This window comes from Portunus trituberculatus, chromosome 44, assembly GCF_017591435.1.
Source record: "Portunus trituberculatus isolate SZX2019 chromosome 44, ASM1759143v1, whole genome shotgun sequence".
Lineage (NCBI taxonomy): Eukaryota > Metazoa > Arthropoda > Malacostraca > Decapoda > Portunidae > Portunus > Portunus trituberculatus.
This window is the reverse complement of record NC_059298.1, coordinates 3,172,828-3,193,464: the sequence shown is the minus strand read 5'-3', so window position 1 is coordinate 3,193,464 and position 20,637 is coordinate 3,172,828. Positions and strand designations below refer to the sequence as shown.

General features: G+C 37.8%; 1 protein-coding gene across 4 annotated transcripts in view; it reads left to right on the top strand.

Annotated features, from left to right (window-relative positions):
• Nucleotides 1-20,637, top strand: part of LOC123518620 (fragile X mental retardation syndrome-related protein 1-like) — a 67,747-nt gene that overhangs the window by 5,933 nt on the left and 41,177 nt on the right. For all 4 annotated transcript variants that reach the window (XM_045279522.1, XM_045279520.1, XM_045279523.1 and 1 more), the window contains 7 exons: nt 2,331-2,537; nt 4,851-5,017; nt 6,358-6,451; nt 15,561-15,703; nt 18,177-18,324; nt 18,887-19,168; nt 19,346-19,458. In XM_045279522.1, coding sequence (XP_045135457.1) covers nt 2,331-2,537; nt 4,851-5,017; nt 6,358-6,451; nt 15,561-15,703; nt 18,177-18,324; nt 18,887-19,168; nt 19,346-19,458 — 1,154 coding nt within the window. The remainder of the gene's footprint in view (nt 1-2,330; nt 2,538-4,850; nt 5,018-6,357; nt 6,452-15,560; nt 15,704-18,176; nt 18,325-18,886; nt 19,169-19,345; nt 19,459-20,637) is intronic.

Sequence of the window (20,637 nt, the reverse complement as noted above, 5' to 3'; positions counted from 1 at the left end):
GATGAAACAGTGAGTACTTTTGCTGACATTTGGTAGTTGAAGAAATCAGAGCACTGTTTTTATTGAGTAGGATTTATGTTTACATCCAAATGGTGCTTAAACCACATTGTTGTTTATCTTTTTAACATCTGATTTTACTAATCCTTGAAGCATTATCAAGCCTTTAAGTGAGACTGCACTCTATTATTTTCCCTAGGCTCAGTAATGTGCTCAAAACCTAGCCATGTAAAGATGATACATTATTTCTTGATCTCTTACAACTGCACTCAGCAATTGCTACATAATTTTGAAGCTCGTTCCACATTGTTTATTGCTATCGCTGGTGGAATGTCACAAGTCTGCATCACTAAGAAAGTGATTAATTACACAACAAGAATAGTTCAGTAAGACATCATTTGTTTGCATTAACTGTAATTTCTACCATGGGATAAGTGTTAGAGACACACAAGAAAGAAATTTGTATAAATTTCTAAGGGTAAGAAATATATGCATGTGATTTAAGAAACTTAAATTTATCAAGTATTTGTTGTCAGCTTTTGAGTTAAGTTGTTGAGCAGTCATTCATGAAACAAGACAGATGTATTCTGTTCCATCAGAAGAAACTGGTTGGCTTACAGGCTCTTGGGCTTTGGCAGCAAGCTTCATTTTGTTCTGTATGATGGATTCTTGCCTACTACTACCTGTTCTCTCTCTCTCTCTCTCTCTCTCTCTCTCTCTCTCTCTCTCTCTCTCTCTCTCTCTCTCTCTCTCTCTCTCTCTCTCTCAAAAGCTTGCATTCAGATTTTAATTTTTTTATTTACTGCAAAGTGTATTTTCCTAACATATTAATTTTAAACTGTGTGGAACATTCATATTTACACCACTGATATCAGTTAGATGTAGAACAGGTTCATACATTATGTGCATGTGAAGTGGATCTGCCGCCTGGCATTAATGTTACTTTTCATTGGAATATACTGTTCAGATTACACAATACTTATTTTATGGATGTTGCTAACAAGCATAATCATGTAAATTGCAGTTTATTTGCCATTGACATTGTTTGACATCATAAACTAGGAATACAGTCAACTTTACTTATAAACACCAATATGCTGTCTTAACTTGAAATGATTGTCTTAATCATTAAAATGACATAACTCGAGTCTTAAGTCCTGAAGACAATGTCTCAAGTCTTAAAGATGCATCTCACTGCTAAGATATCTTCTGAGGTGGAATAGCAGCCTGTGCAATCCTTAAAGTTCCATCCGATCAATAAATATGGTCATCGTAGGGAAACAAGATGACAATAAGAGTGGTAGATAAATACCTTCAATTATCAAGCTCAAAATAAACAGCTAATTGTTGAAAACTCAATAGATAAATCTATTTTTATTGTAGATATCATCTTTACACATTTTCATTGGTTCATTGCAAGAATCCTTGAAAAACATTATGCGTTTTGCGGATGTTAACAGTTTGCGGTGTCAATGTCTTAAGAAGGTAACTTATCCAAGTCTCCTGCTAGGAACATTTGAGCCTCAGGTTAAGTTCTCTTCCTGACTGAGATGGTATCTTAGTATAGTTGAGTATGGGCCCAGAGCACTGTATTTTCTTCATGAATTTCTAAAAAAAAGAGAAATAAATAGAAAAAGTGATGCCAATGGTTGATGCATCCTGAATGTTTACATAACTAATGAGTTGTCAGTCATAACTTAAAGTAGTAATAGCTAAAATTTTGGTGAATTAACAAGCACATAATTTATTGTGCGTATTGTTTGGTACAGCACATGTAATCAAATGATGCATTTCAGGGAAATATTAGTCTACAAATTTTCTAATGTCATCTTGTATTTTAGACATAAATCACCTTGGTGCATTTAAAGAATTCCAGTTTGCAGTGTCAGGAAAAGAAAGTGCTTCAGGTGGAATGAAAATCATACAACATTTAGATGAGGACAGATCCCTGTTTTTTTAACCCACACTTTTACACTGTTATTGTATAATGCTATTGAGGATAATTTGCAAGTTGTTATAAGCAAATTTAGAAATTATTTTTTTTTTCAGGCATCTGTGGTTGATGTGATGATGCATTTCAGGGAAATATTAGTCTACGAATTTTCTAATGTCATCTTGTATTTTAGACATAAATCACCTTGGTGCATTTAAAGAATTCCAGTTTGCAGTGTCAGGAAAAAAAAGTGCTTCAGGTGGAATGAAAATCATACAACATTTAGATGAGGACAGATCCCTGTTTTTTTAACTCACACTTTTACACTGTTATTGTATAATGCTATTGAGGATAATTTGCAAGTTGTTATAAGCAAATTTAGAAATGATTTTTTTTTCAGGCATCTGTGGTTGATGTGGTTGGAGATGAGGTTGTGGTGCGCTATGAGGGGGATTGGTGTGCAGAGTCTCGGGTTGCCATGACTGGGGTGAGACTAGCTCCTGCAGCAGGACCGCTACCTGTTGAGTATCCTGAGGGAGCTGAAGTAGAAATCTATGACAAACTCATGGGTGCACCTCATTCTGCCTTTTGGAAAGCCACCATACGGGTAAGTGGTTTACTGATTTATAACATCATACTGATAGATTTTCACTGAAGCCATTGTTTATTATGTAGATTATATATTTACCTTGTTTTGCAGCATGGTAGGGAAGTAGTTAATTGCAAAGAATCTGCAGTACATGGTGTCCCATGAGTTAAGGCGCATACTTTGTTGAAGATGCTCTTTACTGATATGCTGTGGCATGCTATATTTTCCAAGAGATTACTTGTTAGTTGTATGTTGTGGAAGCCACTCATCTGGATTGGCACCCACCTCCCTCCCTCCCTCCCTCCCTCCCTCCGTGGCTTATTGTGTATTTGAGAGGTGTCGCACAGCATAAAGTGGTAATATTTGGTGCCCACAAGTAACAAAAGATGGGTAAAACATACATGACAACTCACTACAAATACCTTGACATTTAAGTGACAGGCTTTGTCAACTGACTCCAGATGTCAACTCTATTTGGTAGTTGACATCTTGACATTTCATTCACTTGCCTTGTCAATCAGCTGACTGCCAGAGTCCATCATTTCTCTCCTGCTGTTCCTTATCTCCTCTACAGCTCCCTCAGTGCAGTGAATCAGCTTTTCTCCAAATGTGATTTGTTCTTGTTCACCAGAGGAAGAAATCCATCAGTGTTAAGTCAGGGGATCTTACTGTGTGTGTTCCATGATCTGTCTACTGATCAGGAAACTATATTCTATCTATCGGTAGAACAGAAAAGGCATTGGTATGTTGAAAGAACACAGAGAGAGAGAGAGAGAGAGAGAGAGAGAGAGAGAGAGAGAGAGAGAGAGAGAGAGAGAGAGAGAGTGTACAGATCCCAGATGAGCAGCTCCCACAAAACAACTTGGATGTTGATTATTATTATTATTATTATTATTATTATTATTATTATTATTATTATTATTATTATTATTATTATTATTATTATCATCAGTATTACTATTATTATTATTATTATTATTATTATTATTATTATTATTATTATTATTTTCATCATCAATGCTATTATTACTACAATCATCAATTATAGAATTTATCTTTTTTTTTTTTTTATATCTATTATATTTTTCTTCATTAATTTATATGTGGGATGACTTGTGACACAATAATAGTCATTTACTAGCCAGCTTTTGTGGGGATAGTCACGTTCTTTACAGCAAAATTTTACACAGTGATTGTTGTTCCACCCCCTGGACTATCCTTAAGAACATTATGCGCCACCATGGGCAGTGACTGAATGATCGTAGCCTTGTGACATGACAGATATCAAAGAGTCGAACTCTGACTGTCTGGGAAGATGGGCAGCCTGTGACTAACTGAACAAAGCAACACCATCAGTGATAATAAATATAAACACATGATGCATCATATATGAGAATAATAGATAATGATAGTAATACATCATGATAATAGTACAAGTTGAACCTCCCAAATCCAACAACTGCCAGACCTGAGGCTTGCTGGATTATGGAAAATTCCAGACTACAGGTGGTCCATAAGTAAGCACCCTAAAACACCCTACATAGTCTTAGTAAGCCTGTATTATAAAGGTAACATGTTTCAATATGATATATGTTAGCTGTACAAGTAAATATGCATGCAGAAGGATACAGAAAAACACATACATGCCATGTCATAGCATTCTTCTTAGCATTCTCACATTATTCCGGGAAGTTTAAATCATTCCCACTAATTAAAATTATGCCAGATTATAGGATTTGCCTGATTACGGAATTCTGGATTTGGAAGGTCCAACCTGTAATAATATTCATAATAATACTAACAATAACAACAGTAATAAAAGGAAAATGAAATTATACACAGTCACAATGCTCCTTAGCCTCGGATGGTGCCTCAGGGCAAGGAGTCCTGCGGCCTTAGGGGAGACCAATGGACTTGACACTACAGTGAGAGTAATTACAAAAATTATCTTTTGTTTATCTTATGTTATTACTTTATTCTTGTTCATTTTATTGAGGTAACGTGTCTTATTACTTTAGGCAATAAGTGTACATATTTGAATATGGTGTTTCATGGTCTTTGTGTTTTAGGGGATATGTATGAATGTTTTAGAACACATTCCAATCATTTCCTCCATGATTGCATTTTCAGGAACATAACTCACTCATATATCTGGGAGGATGTTACCTTATTATGTATAGTACTATTTTTTGTTTATTGTATAGGTTTCCCAAGAATGTCAGTTTATTAGCATTGTGCATGTACATGATAATTTCTTAATTTGCAGGCATAACATACAAGCAACCTTGTATGTAATGATGTAAAAACTTATTTTTTTCTCTTTTTCAACAGATGTCCAAAGGTGATTTCCATGTAGTAGAGCTAAATGGTGTTTCAATGCCAAGTGGTGAAAATATCTTTCCCTCCGAGAAGGTGCGGCCAAGAAATGTTAATCCTCCTGTTACAGCAAAGACCTTTGTAAGAGTAGAAATTGAAGTACCAGAGGACATTAGAGACTAGTAAGTTACATTACCTTTTCAGAAAACTTGCCTTATAATTCTTGTTTATTTTGAAAAATTCTGTTATGATTAAACCCTTTGATGAGTGTCGCAGAGGTCTGTAGCTCCTGTGACAGATGACACACAACCATCCCCATATATATTATTATTATTTAACCTTTATCACCAGCTGAACAAAAATAATGAGTCAGGCAAAATTACCGTAAGAAAGAAGATTAAGCACTTGTTATAATACAAGTTTAATCATGGGATTTGTATTAAAAGAATTATAATTAAAAATAAAAGGGAGGTTTGCCTTTGGAATTCCTGTGGGAGTGCCAGTTACCCATTGCTTAGTGATTAAAAATAAATTATGCCAGTATTTCTTTGGGCAGAATTTTCACATAACTAAGTGAAGAGAATAATGCAGTCTGATGTGCATATTGAAAGGTTAAAAGGGAGACCTATTTGAACAGAGAGTATTTGAACAGAGAAATTATTGTGCAACAAGCAAGAGGGATTATGTATGTTAAGGATGAATGGAGAGCAACTGTGTTAAGTGCATAAAACTGTTCATGACAAAGAGCAGTAGTGGTAAGTGCATGAAACTGACATGCTGTTGTTGTGCCCTGGGATGGGTGGAGGGTCACTTGGCTTCATTGGTGTAGTAGCTAGCTAGGGTGCAGGGCGCTCTTGTAAGAAGTACCACCCAACTGCTGTTGTCTTATTGTAAAGGATAGGGCTGTATTGGTGGATGCTGTCAGGCTTTGCTATAGATGTATGTGCTATGCCAAAGCACCTAAGGCTTAGTACAATAGTCCACGATATTACTCCTTTCATTAGGGGTTGATGAGGCTAAGAACAGCTGTGGGATACAGCTGATTCACTATGGTTTGTAAGAAACTGTTCTGGGAATTTAATTAATCCTGAGAACCAGCTTAGCTTAAATCAGGTGTCCTTTTTTTCCCCATGGACACCTTTTAATTATAACTTATTGTGGTGGATCCCTTATGAATAGTTAAAAAATGTGACTAAAACCAACAGTTCTCTGAAATAGTAATAAACTATTATTTTGCCTTTATTAATTGTTACCACTAAGCTACTTAGCCACATGGTCTAGTTATAATTGTCTTGTGGTAGTGAGAGAACTGGTTCTTAAAAGTTTTTTAATTTTACCACTGGCTAAGAGTGTGAATGATGTGTGAGTGCGTGAACCATCCAGTGGAGGTTTTCTGGCATGTTGTATAAATGGATAATCATTCAGAAGATTTGGTAAACAGTGAAAATCAGAAAGCTACATATTAGCTTTCATTGTGTGAGGATTACTATAATGAAACATTATCATACCTCCACTTTTTCAGTGCTCGGATGGAAAGTGTTCACAAGCCCTTCAAAAAAGCCTGTAATGCAAGTAGTTGTGTCTACAGTCCTGACACACACAGTCTTGTCTTATTAGTAAGTATTTTCATGCAAAGTTTTTATGTTTCACTTTTATTACTGTGTTGTATAACGTTTATTGATGAAGTTTAAATAATGTGATGAATTTTGAGGGTGTTTTTAGAATAAGAGTTGAGTGACTTAAGAAATTTGTAATTAACTCAAATTAAAGAATAGTGGAAATGCAAAAATACAAGTGCTTAGGTTTCATTATGTATAAGCATGGAGGATAATAAAATGAAAGAAATATCTGTGTATATATATATATATATATATATATATATATATATATATATATATATATATATATATATATATATATATATATATATATGGTGTATATATATCTATCTATCTATATATATATATATATATATATATATATATATATATATATATATATATATATATATATATATATATATATATATATATATATGTATACATATATACAGTCGGTGCCACGGGTATTGGCGCGAAAAATGTGCGCCAATACCCGTGACGAATTATTAAGGACCCCCATTTTACACCTAAGAAAACCGACACTGGTATTGGCATGAAAGCACATGGTAGAGTAGGCTGAGCTTAAAACCCACGTGCAGATAATAAAGATCTCAGTTGCCTATAGAATAACTCGGTTGCTTTTTTTTGATTAGTCGTGACCGCATCAATTGTTTTATCCGGTCTGACGTCCTATGTTTTTTGTGGGATTTTTGTAATAATGCCACGAGGCTCAGAGCTCACAAGGGAGAAAATTGCAGCAATAAGCTCACTTTATAAGGCAGGAAAGACTAACAAGGATATATCGATCCAGACCAGAGTATCCTTGCACAGTGTCCAGAGATGGACAAAGAAATGCAAGACAGCGGGAGGTGATTATCCCCCACTCCAAGTCAAGAGGATTGGACCAGCTAAAAAGACATAAAAAAGGACTCTGAAGGTTATCCAAAGACAGGTGGAAGCTGAACCAAGGATAACAGCTAAAGAATTGAAAGAAAAAACTCCAAAACTCCTGCAAGATGTGTCTGTTAGGACAATACAATGCTGCCTCAAGGACGATTTGTCTTATGAGCATCGGGCACCACGACGCAAACCTCTTCTGATGGAGAAACAAACACAATCGTGTGAAATTTTGTAAGAAATATCTAAATTTGGACAATGAAAAGTGGAAGAAGGTTTTGTGGACGAGTGAGGCTACATTTAATGTTACTGGGAACCGAGGAGGTAAGGTTAAGCTCCGTCCGGGTGCGGACCTGTACCATCCCAAGTACACACAGGGGACAGTCAAGCATCCTGATAGTGTCATGGTATGGGGTGCATTTGGGTACTATGGTGTGGGCAAGCTGGTTATATTACCTAAAAACACAACAGTGAACAAGAAATCATATTTGGAACTGTTGTGTGACCATCTCGAGGACTGCTTTGATGCCTGTAAGAGTGAGGTGTTCATGCAGGATGGTGCCCCTGCACACACAGCAAAACTAATCAAAGAATAGCTTGAATTTGTAGGAGTGGATTACATAAACGATTGGCCTAGTAATAGTCCAGATTTCAATCCAATTGAAAATGTGTGGGGACTGATAAAACGAAGACGACGAGGACGTAACACAGCAACTGTGGAAAAGCTTGTGAAGGAGATTAAGGACATTTGGGACAACTTAGAACCCTCAATGCTCTAAAGACTGGCTGAATCTGTTTCTCGACGCCTTGAGAGCTGTCTGATAAGGAAAGGACTCCCCACAAAGTATTAGAGGCTGGTAGGTTCTACATACATGTTAGTATTGCACTTGTTTTAGTGCTACAGATGGAAAAAAAAACATCGCGCCAAAACCCGTGGCGCCAACTGTATATATACAGGCAACTTCCGCTTAACGAACGGGTTACATTCCTAAAAAAAAGTTCATTGCGTGAATTTTTGTTAAGCGAACCAATTATAACAAGTTTGACCCCTGACTTGAACTTCCATTGAGAGTAAACAAAGCAAGAGTACATCATAGTACAGTAAAAGGTTTAATGAAAATGAAAATTATGAAGTTAAAGATTTAAGCAGTTTAATTTAAGACTAAGTCTTTATAATGTACACTAATGTATGTATGTAAGTAACTTTATAATGTTGTTGATCTTAAATTTATGAAGGGAGGGAGAGTGGAGCAGGAAAGATGCTAGCTGGCAACCTGTGGAATGTAAACAAAAGGCGCATCATTGTACCGTATACAAAACTTATGTACCGCATTTCCACAAGGCTTTCCATTTTATCCATTGCAGAGTCACTAGTTCAGGTGGTTCTTTAAGCTTGCAAGGAAGATACTGTCTCACCAGCTTTCTTTATAGAGTCTGTCTGCTGACTTGTAGAGACAGTAGATGGAGTTAAACCATGGTGGCGAGCAATGCTATTACATAGTTTACTTGCCTCTCGTGTCTGTGAATAATATTCAGCTTCTCTTCGTGAGTAAGAAACTTCTTGGTGTTCTTAGCAATGCTATGCGACATTGCAGGGCTGGCTGCAGGGTGTTTTGGTAGCATGTTGAACAAGGGAAGACGAGCTGCTGCTGACGCTGTTATTGTTTTGAACTAAAAGCGAGAAGGATAGGGGAGTGAGTGGTGCACGTTTTGTCCACAAGAGGTGCTGGTGTATTCAAAAGTCTGTTGGCTTGTGTGATATGACGGTGCTTTCAAACTTGGAAAAAATTACCTGGATAAAATTTCAATAAAGCGAGTTTGGTGTTCGTTATACGAGCAGATGGTAGAAACAGGAAACGTTCGTTGTAGCGAAATTTCGTTGTGTGAACGTTCATTAATCAGGGGTTGCCTGTATATATGTATATATATATATATATATATATATATATATATATATATATATATATATATATATATATATATATATATATATATATATATATATATATATATATATATATATATATATATATATATATATATATATATATATATATATATATATATATATATATATATATATATATATATATATATATATATATATATATATATATATACAGGAGTCCTCGGTTACGACGTTGATCCGTTCCTGACATGCGTCGTAACCTGAATTTCGGCGTAAGTCGGAACATTGGGGAAAAAAAAAATTTTTACTTGTATTCCTTTGGTTGGCTTGCACACTTGAAGGAGGCATTGCAAGGGAGGGAGAGACAGGCTTATTGTGTAGAGGAAGCTGCAGAAGGTGCTGGAGATACTGGGGCTGGTGAATCAAGAGAGGCAGAACCTTCAGGTGCTTGAGATGCTTGGGTAGGTTAGTCTGGAGGTGAGGCAGAACCTCCAGGTGCTGGAGGAACTGGGGCAGGTGAGCCTGGAGGTGAGGCAGAACATTCAGAAGGTGCTGGAGATTCTGGGGCAGGTGAGTCCGGAGTAGTAGAGGCAGCTGAGGTAGAGGGTACAGGATCTGTTGCAGGCCTCTCTACCTTAAAATACTGCTCCAGGTTAGTCTGAACAGAGAGCAACCTCTTCTCATCCAAGATCTTGTAACATTGCATCAAATCCATGATGCCTCTGGAAACCTTAGTGAATCTTTCAAAGTTGGGATCCATAGCCTCAAAAGTTGCCAACGCTTGATGCATCTCAGCAAAACCTCTTGCCAAGCCCTGCCTTGTGAAAGCCCTAGGCTCTGGGGTGGGTGCTTCTTCTTCTTCCTCTATGATCTGCTTCTCCAGTTGTATCAGGTCCTCAGCAGATAACTCCTCTCCATGAGATTCCAGCAGCTCTATAACATCATCAACCTCCATCTCCAAATCAGTTTCCTTACTCAGGGCAACAACATTCTTAATAACATGCTGAACTGTGTCCTCAAACCCATGGAAATCACCCACAAATTGAGGACACAGTTTTTTCCAAACACCATTCATGTTTGTTTGCTTAACCTCCTCCCAGGAATCAGCAGTGTTCTTCACAGCATCAAGGATGTTGTAGGATTTCCAAAAGTCTTTTAGGGTAAAATTCTTCTTGGTTTCAGTTGCCTGTAAAGCCATAGCAATTGTCCTTTGGAGGTAGTAGGCCTTGAACGAAGCTATCACTCCTTGGTCCATAGGCTGTAACAGGGCCGTGGTATTAGGTGGAAGGTAAACCACCTTGACATTAGGGTTAAAGTCTCCCAGGTGGGCAGGGTGTCCAGGGTGTCCAGGGGCATTGTCCAGCACTAGTAACACCTTAAAAGGGATACCCTTGGAGGCCAAATACCACTCCACACTTGGCACAAAATAGTTGATGAACCAGTCCTCAAACACCGCAAGTGTCACCCATACCTTCTTATTTGCCTTCTAAATTGACTCTTCCAAATGCCCTTGAGTGCCCTTGGATTTTCAGCCTGATACACAAGCAAGGGCTTCAGTTTGAAGTCGCCAGCAGCATTTCCCTCAAAAAGTAAAGTTAGCCTCTCCTTGCTGGCTTTATGACCTGGTGCTGACTTTTCCTCCTTGGTGATGTAAGTGCGGTCAGGTATATGCTTCCAAAATAAGCCTGTCTCATCCACATTGAACACTTGATGAGCAGAATAACCCCCCCTCCTTAATTATTTCAGCCAATGCTTTAGGAAATTCACTTGCTGCTTTCTCATCACCACTAGCAGCTTCACCTTGCACTTTAAGGTTATGGTAATTGGCCTGAGCCTTAAATCGCATAAACCAACCCCTAGCCACAAACTCTTCACTTTCACTTCCTTCCCCCTTTTCTTCTTTCAGTGCCTCAAACAATCTTTTCGCCTTCTCCTGAATCACCATAAGTCTCACTGGAATACGCCGTTGATTTTGTTCTTCCAACCAAAGCAGCAATAATCTTTCCATATCAATAATTAGACCACTACGCTGCTTGGTTATCACTGTCGCTTTCATAGTCCTTTCACATGTTCCATAATACGCTCTTTATCTTTGATGATGGTAGCCACAGTGGAACGACTAAGGCCAAGCGACCGGCCAATGTTTGTTGGTGTTTCTCCCTTTTGTGATCTCTTTATAATGTCCACTTTAACTTCCATGGTGATGGCCTTTCTCTTCTTTGATGCAGAAGAGTCTGCCTTATGCTTGGGAGCTATAACCAAGAGAGAGAGAGAGAGAGAGTGTGCAAACAACCAAAATGGCATATGTACAGAGACTTGAGACGCTGTCTTCCTCGCCCTACAACCACAACAAAGTGTATTCTTCTGCCGCGCGCCCGAAACTAGTTCGTGTTTGTTTATGTCGCTTGCGACGCTAAACCACGTAATACGGAATGACGCCTAATATTATTTTTTATGTTTTTATGGGCGCGTTCGTAACCACGAAACGTCGTAAGTCGAGACCGTTGCAACTTGAGGACTCCCTGTATATATATATGTATATATATATATATATATATATATATATATATATATATATATATATATATATATATATATATATATATATATATATATATACACACACACACACAGTAAGGTCTCGGTTTACATCAGAGTTATGTTCCTGAAACATGATGTAAGTTGATTTTGTACGTAACTCGAGTTTCCGTACATTTCAAAGCATATTATCGAGTTTTCAACCGATCATTGTTTATGGTCATTCAGGTAAGTTAAAGGTTATATTGTTATATTATTTACAACTATGTAGGAATATGAAACACAAGCTTGTTTTTGTTGTTGATTAGGGCCGCGAACGCAAAGGACTGCAGGTTGCCGAGAGGGGTGGATGCCTGAGGCCGCCAGGAGGGTGGGCAGGTCGAATGTTGTGACGCCCAGGGCGGACAGCTGGGAGCGTAGTGCAGTGCGGTGGGAGTAGAAGTGTGGGCAGCGGAGCAGGAAATGCAATAGGAAAGGGCAATAGGGATCAGCAGACAGGCGCAGACGGTGCAAGTTAGCTGTGAGTATCGTGTGGTCCAGGCGAAGGCTCCGGAGTTGTTATTGTTGTGATGGGTGGGCGAGCCCTCAAGGTCGTCAACCTCCCCGTTGTCATGGTAACGGGCTTCCCATTTTCTTCTTCACTCCCTCACACACAGCTGCTGCCTCCCTTCTCATGTCTTTTAATTATGTCCTCTTTTTCTTGTAGCATAATGGTTTTCCTTTTCTTAGCATCATTGCTGTCACTAAGGAGTTTTCTCTTTGCTGCCATTGAGCAAGATACTAAGAACTTGAGTCAGTAAAAGCAGAAGTAGGATAACACTTGCCAGGGGCGACGGTGTGGTGGAACTGAGGCAGGGTGTTATTGTATTCATGCGTGAGGCGGGCGGTGTGGTGGGTAACCACTAGTGACGCCTGGTGGCCAACAATAACAATAAATCCCGCGCTTTACGATTTATAAATTTTTTATTTCTTTAATCTTAAATTGCCTTATAGTGGACTGACGTAACTACGAGTTAGACGTAACTCGAGACCGACGTAACCCGGGACTTTACTATTTATATATATATATATATATATATATATATATATATATATATATATATATATATATATATATATATATATACACAGGGGTTCCTCGTGATTCAACTGTTCGCAGTTCGAATTATCGCCAATTTGAACTCAGTTAATTAATACTCAGTCCTCAAGGTTCGAGCGACTGACTTGCCAATTTGAAATTTATATCTTGCGCGCCACCCACCCGGTCAAAAATCCGCCGCCACCACAAATTTGCTGCAAACCTGCCAGGCAGAAGTGTAAACCAATAATATCCTGTGTCATCGCTAAGGCGGCGTCACACTAGCACTTTTCCGTCAACTTTTGTCGACGCTGGTCATCACACACAAACTCACTTCCACCTTTGTCGCGTTTGTCAACTGTAAACAAACATGGCAGCTCCTTCATCCCCAGCAAGCCATTGCTATTTTTACGTTGCTATTTTTGGCCTTTAGTGATCTCTATGAGAAACTGTTCAGACAGCTTTGTCCACTCATAAACAACAGAGCTGCTCATCTTGGCCAGTTGTTCCTTGGAAGTTCTGCCTTGGAGCATCGCAGTCCCAGACAAATGTAAACACAACTGAAGTACTTTTCACTGTTAGGCTAGGACAATATATATATATATATATATATATATATATATATATATATATATATATATATATATATATATATATATATATATATACTTATAAAGATTCTATTGATTTGAGATTATAGCATCATTCCAATTAACAAGAAAATAAATTTTATTATAAAAGTGTTAATTAGAAACTATAGATCTTAATTTGACTAAAAATTGATGCTAGAGGAAAATGTGCGTTTCGTCTGACTCAAGACAACGGAAAGCTACCTCCAGCCCCTGCCCTAAGAAGCACAATTTCCTGCCTTTCAAAGATGAGCTTGAGTTTATAAGAAAGTGTGAGGCAGGTATAGCACAGTGTCGTTGCAGTGCAAATGGGTGTCCCTAGATCAACAGGATCAACAATTTGTAAGAACAGGGGCCGCTGTGGTACAGTGGAACCATGCGTGCATTGGATTCTGAAGGGTCTCCAAGCGCATGGGTTCGAATCCTGTCCACGGTCTGAGTGTAGGTTGAGCTTCCTCACTCGGGGCAACGGTTTCCTAGCGGGTGGACTTTGAGATAGGAGGTACCCCAAAAAGTATTCCCTTTAGCCCATAAATTCCCATGAAAATCCCACATGGTAAAAAAAAAAAAAAAAAAAAAAAAAAAGTACTGCGAGACTGCTGCAAGTGTTTTTATTTTAAAAAATGTACTGTACAGCACCCTAATGTGTTTGATAAGAAAAGTTAGATATAAATGAAGCCTTTAATAGTACTGATTTAGTCTAAGTTAGTGTTTTTTAGAAGTTATAGTAATATTTTGAGGGGATCTAAGTTGGAGGTTGGTCCCTATTCTCCCTAATTCTTAAATATCTTATGGGAAAAATTACTTCACGATTCGAATAAACTCTGATTCGACCAATGAAAAACCGCCCTAATCCCGTCGAATTGCAAGGATCCCCTGTATATATGTAAGTGGTTATATTTTTTTATTCTAAAAGAAAGGCAATAAAATGGCCTTTTACATTACAGTGGAGACTCAATACTTGAACGTCTAAATACTCGAACACAAAAGTTTGATTTAATACTCGAAAAAATATCTGAGTCGAACGTTCACACATGTGGTTGTAAACAAAGGCTCCCTGGCGTCCCCCTCCCGTTCGCCAGTTGTGACTTGTGCTGCTGCGGTCATCAGAATAACATTCTCCTGCATTCTGTCTGTAGTCTTTCATTTATAAACTTACATTAACACCAAAGGCTTATTAGTGATGAAAATATCTGGTAATCAAACGGCAGCACATTTGGTCGTATACAAAGCTTTGTCATCTCCCTTCTCGCAGCTGCCACTGTACCGTTCTGATACCATATTACTGGTAATACCTGTAATACCAGTATTACCGTAATAACGGTATATCGGATGCCGGTGCGCATCCCTAGTTCTGCCGCAGTCTTGAGATAAACAACAATCTTCTGCATTCTCTTGGTAAAAACTTACGATGACACCAAAGAGGCAATAAGGAATCTGGTGAGAGTGCAAGTGTTAGTGAGCCACAGCACTCCATTAATAGATTTACAGGAATCACACCAGGAGAAAAGTTACAAAAGACATTTTCGTGGATGGTGACTCATCCTCCGGCGACCTCCTTCCTCTCTCCACTGTACTTACAATGATGCCATCTAGAAGTTTTACATGTCGTGGTTATGGAGTAATGACAAGTCGAAGAGGGGAAATATTTGACAAACATACTACTTGCATGTCTGGCCAAAGCCAGCACATAATGAAAACTCTCTCTACAAAAGCTAGAGTAATATACATGTTCCTGCCCTATTGCTGTCTCAAAGTGGGTAATACATGTGGTGTTGAGGTACTTAGGGAGAAGAGAGTGGGGAGAAACTTGGATATGTCAGAATCAGTTACTGTGTGTAACTATTATGAGTGTGGCACATTAAGATACCCAGTTAGCTCAAGGCAGTGTTACTAGTGACAGGAGTACAAAAAATTTTTTTTAACAGTTGCTAAATTTGTGTGAACATGGCTAAGATGCTTTAAGGTGTTTTAGCTGTCTCTAGTCATTGCATGACAAAGTGGCTAAAGTATGTGGAATCACCTAAAGACTGCTTTGTTTGATTAATGCATGATTTTTTTCTCCTTTTCCAGTCACGAAATGATCAATGTCTGAAACTGGCTCATATGTTATCTGATATGCATTTCCGAAATCTGAAGCAAAAAGTGGTCTTACTTTATCGGACGGAAGAAGCAGCAAAGCAGCTTGAATCTACAAAGCTTCAGTCCACTGCAGGGTAAGTAATATTCCAGTGCTGAATGATTTTTCCTTCTTCATGTGAGAGGGCCTCTTTCCAAAGGTAAAAAACAATTATGAAGAAAGGAAAAAAAAAAAAGATTCAGAAAGGAAAGGCAGCCTCAATGGAACCCATTCTGGCAATGAGATAGAAGGTTGTGAAATAATGGATGTTTAAGAATCTTCCTATGGAAGAAAGTTGAGTATTGTTAGTTACCAAGGTATTAGGAAGTTTGTTTATTCAGTTAACTAAATCTACAATATCTATTGAAATACTATCTTTTGATATCAAAGAAAAAAAAAGGTCAGAAATGTCATGCTTTTTAGAAGGGGGAAAGCGTTTCTTGAAATATGACAGTACATTACTACATAGATGCATAGACAAGCTGTGATGTTCCATATGTATAAGTGTTGGAAAGTTGATAAGGAATGTGACAAAAGAGTGTAACAAAATATGGAAGTCTGATGAAGTTTTGTAGGAGTTTTGGCTGCAACTAATTTTGCTGTCTTTTCAAGTTGTTCTGAGTATTTTGTTTTACCAGTTTTGCTTCCTAGTCAAATCATATCACTTTCCATACTGAAGAGTAATCAGAGAACCCCTTATTTGTGTACAGTAAGCCCCCACACTTGGCGAATCTCCCCTTGGTGAAATTCACTTTTGGCGGTAGGGTGGCCATGGACCACCGAGTGCACGCTTGGCGATTTGAATTCAAACTTGGCACCTGCATGGTGAACCACATGGCTCCCCGGTGACATTAGACCTCTCTCCAAAACTATCAGAACGCAGTGGGAGAGTCCCCTTCAGCCAGTTTGTTTGTGCTACCCTCTGTTCTGCTAGCTTGGGAATGAATTCTGGCGATTTATAGCCAACATGGCCTTTACCAGCGCAACAGGTGGTACCGGTGGGGATAAGGACAATGGTGGTGGCGGCAAGGATGAAAGTGGCCGAGGGAAATGGGTGGAAAAATGGGAGTTACAGCCTTTATATCATGTCTTATTAGCTTTATTTATTGTTTATTGGTCTGTTTTGTACATGTGTTCTTACATGTGAAGGCAAAAGATTTTATCTCAGCTCAAAGATTGTATTTTAGGGGCAATGACCAAAGACTGATTGAGGCATTTTTTTTTAGGCAATTTATATGGTATAAAGAACTTGTGCTTGGCGAAATTCACATTTGGCGGTAGTTTCACCAGACTAATTAATTCGCCAAGTGTCGGGGCTTACTGTAATATCAAATTAATGTTTTTTCTTTATAATACTAGTTAGACTGAAGAATTTAAATCAGAAGAATGTGCAACATTGATCTTGGAAATACTTTCACCGCCAGTATCCTACTTAAGGCATGAGGCTGGAAGGAGGGGGTCCTCCATAGCATATGGTACTTTCTATGGGTTTGAATTTTTAGTATTTTGTTTGTTGCTATCAAATTATGATATCCTGTGAATTTTGCTATATTTTAGTGAGGGAGTAGGGATAAGTCACATTTCTTTTCTTCATTTTGCAGCCTTTATTTCTTTATCAATCATCTGGAAAAAAAATAGTATAAATACGTTGTTGTTATATCTACATTTTTATTGGTTAAAAGTTCCACTTTTGTGTTTAGTTTCCGAAAGGAAAGAAAGATTTTTTTTTCACCTTTAATTTTCTGCACTTTAATTTCCTATCTATTTTTCATCTTTTGAAAATTTCCTCCAATGATAGAATAGCCCTTTAGTTATACTTTCCATTAATACCTCACAATAGACGTTCAGCTTCATAATAAATTTTGTGAAAAATTTTGAAATGAAAAAAGACACGTTTCGAGATATCGGTTCCTAGAGATTTTTTTTCACTTCATCACTGTCCTGCTGTTTGTATTTGTTTGATTGGCACAATGTCTTCATGCAGTATTGTTTATACCATGTTTGCTTTCTGGAGTAGGATAAGGCATCTGGTAGCCCCTTCTAAAAAGGCATTAATCACTCAGAGGTGAGGGTTTCAGGAGGCGCCACCTCCCAAAATGATGTGCGTGCTCCTACTCTCGTGTTTGGTTGAGTACTGATGTGAGGAGTAAGAGGGAAAACAGACTATAGTAGGATGCCAAGTGACAACATTTACACAAAAGAAAATGTGTTTTTCTATATAAATTCCTTATGTACAAGCTCTGATGCACATTGCATGTGGTAGCACATGAGTCATACTATGATGCAACAATGCAGGGTATTTAAATGCCTCCCAGGAGGAGGAGTTCTGGCATTTTAGGGAAAAAAAAACTTCTCCACTTGAAAGTTTATGGTGTCTAGGGGAGATTGAGCAAAGAAAACAAATTTCTTAGATTTCTCAGATATTCATCAAATTTAACCCCCAAGCTGGACCCTTAAGCTATCATATCAAGGAAGAATGTTTTTTGATGGAAACAGCTATTCTGAAGAATTTATTTTTGCATAACAATGTTTTGTGTTTGAGCAATGATTAGACTAATGTTTTCCTTCAGGTATGTAGAAGAATTCAGTGTCCGAGAAGACCTCATGGGGCTGGCTATTGGTGCTCATGGGGCAAATATTCAACAAGCTCGCAAAGTGGAAGGAGTTACTAATATTGAATTAGAAGAAAATTCCTGTGTATTCAAAATATATGGTGAGGTATGTATCCTTGGATTTTTTGTACTGATAGGAGATATTATACATTAGAGATAGTCAATAAGGCCTATATTGGTTTAGGATATATAAAGTTTATGTGTCTTTAATACTTCAAACATCACCTCATGAATTACATGAATAGATTTGACTATGGTTAAGTAACATTGAAATATCTCTATTGAGCATCAGGAGGTTGTTGCTTATATATCCATGATGAAAATTTTTATTTTCCAAGCTTGTTTGCTGTAGTCACTGTTTGGCCAGTGTGTATGCCTGCTGATGTTTTTTGAAGTGTTTGGCTGCTATCATTCATACCTTTCACTGGTAAACTCTGAACTCTCTTCCTGCTTCTGTATTTCCATCTTCCTTTGACATTTGTCCCTGAATTTTGGCTAATTCCGATGTCTTTTAGGAAACTGGCAACATAGTGGGCCTTTTTTTTTCCTCTCTCCTTGGCCAGCTATCCCTCCTACAGGGAAAAAAAAAAAAAAATTATAAACCTGTATTGCATTTGGGTACTAATTAATTGTTTGAGAAGTATAATGGTTTTTCATTTTACTTTCAGACTGAAGATGCAGTTAAAAAAGCAAGGTCCATGTTAGAGTACAGTGAAGAGTCTGTACAAGTGCCCCGGATTCTTGTAGGAAAAGTTATAGGCAAAAATGGCCGTGTAATACAAGAAATGGTAGACAAATCTGGTGTGGTAAGAGTGAAAATTGAGGGAGACAATGAGCCTGAACCCACAACACCACGAGCTGAGGGTCAAGTCCCCTTCGTTTTTGTTGGCACTGTTGAAGCCATAGCCAATGCTTCCATACTACTTGAATATCATTTAGCTCATCTTAAAGTAAGTTTTAGTGTTTTCCATGTCTTTTGTCTCTTGCTGTTTAGTCTTCACAATTTTGTATAAATTTTGAATATAAAGTGGTTAGATGAATCTTGTGATAAATGTAATGTAGTAATTTTTTAAGCATTTGAAGGATATAAGATTTGTTTTATCAAATATTTTCTTGATTTCCTACAGGAAGTGGAACAACTGCGACAAGAAAAGCTTGAAATTGACCAAAAATTGAGAAATATGCACACAACTAATAGTGTAGGAAGTAATCAGGGCTACCCACCAAGGAGAAATGATCGGTAAGTATTTGATTTAGAAAGAATATTCCACAATGACCAGAATAATATACATTTTTATAATTGAGACAGGTTATTGAATAAGGTAAGCAACATGCACAAGAGAATGAGAAAACTGTGATGGAATTTGGGTGATCATTGCTTCTTTTTGCCTCAAAATTAAAAACAAAGAGGAAGTGAGGCAAGTGACATACATACTAAGAAGAGAAACCCATTGCTCTATTAATCAGGGTTATCAATACTTTTCACCTTTGTCTCCTTGAGTTGATATCGCAGTATGAATTCGGTATTGATCCTGCTACTTGTAGCATTCCCCATGCCTGCCAAACTAGCAACCATTGATACTCATCATACATGATAAGAGAAAGAGAGAAAACAACCTTCATTAATCTAGGTGGTCAGTATTATTTTATGAATGCTTTTACCTTGAATCACGATTTGAGTGATGGCGTAATGATGATGTTACCGTTTCCTTTCTCCTTCCCTAAGCTAACAACCATTGATACCTGTGAAATATAAAGAAAATTGATTTCTAATTCAGTACAATATAACTGTACAATGTGTAAATATGTGTACTGTGTTTCCCTGCACCATTTACATATACAGGCAACCCCCATTTAACGAAGGTTCACACAACAAAATTTCGCTATAACGAAGGTTTAATTTTACTACCATCTGCTCGTTTAACGAACACCAAACTCGCTTTAACGAAGTTTTATCCAGGTAATTTTTTTTCCAAATTTGAAAGCTCCACCGTATCATGGAAGCGGACAGGCTTTTGAATACATCAGGAGCTGCTGGTACTAAGGCCTGCCTCAGGAGAAATCCTAAGACACCTGTAGAATAAAGATCAAGATCAAGCCTCTTGTGGACAACACAGGCTCTGCCGATACAAAGGCCTGACTCAGAAGAAATTCTGTGTCACCTGTAGCATCAAGATCAAGATCAAGATCACACGCACCACTCACTGCCCAGTCAAAACATAACAGCGTCACCAGCAGCTCATCTTCCTTAGTTCAACTTACAACCAAAACGCCCTGCAATGTGGCCTAACGTTCCTAAGAAGACCAGGAAGTGTCTTACTCTCAAGTGAAGCTGGGTATTATTCACAGACAAGAGAAAGGCCAGAAAACTAATAACATTGCTTCCCACCATGGCTTGACTCCATCTACTGTCTACTAT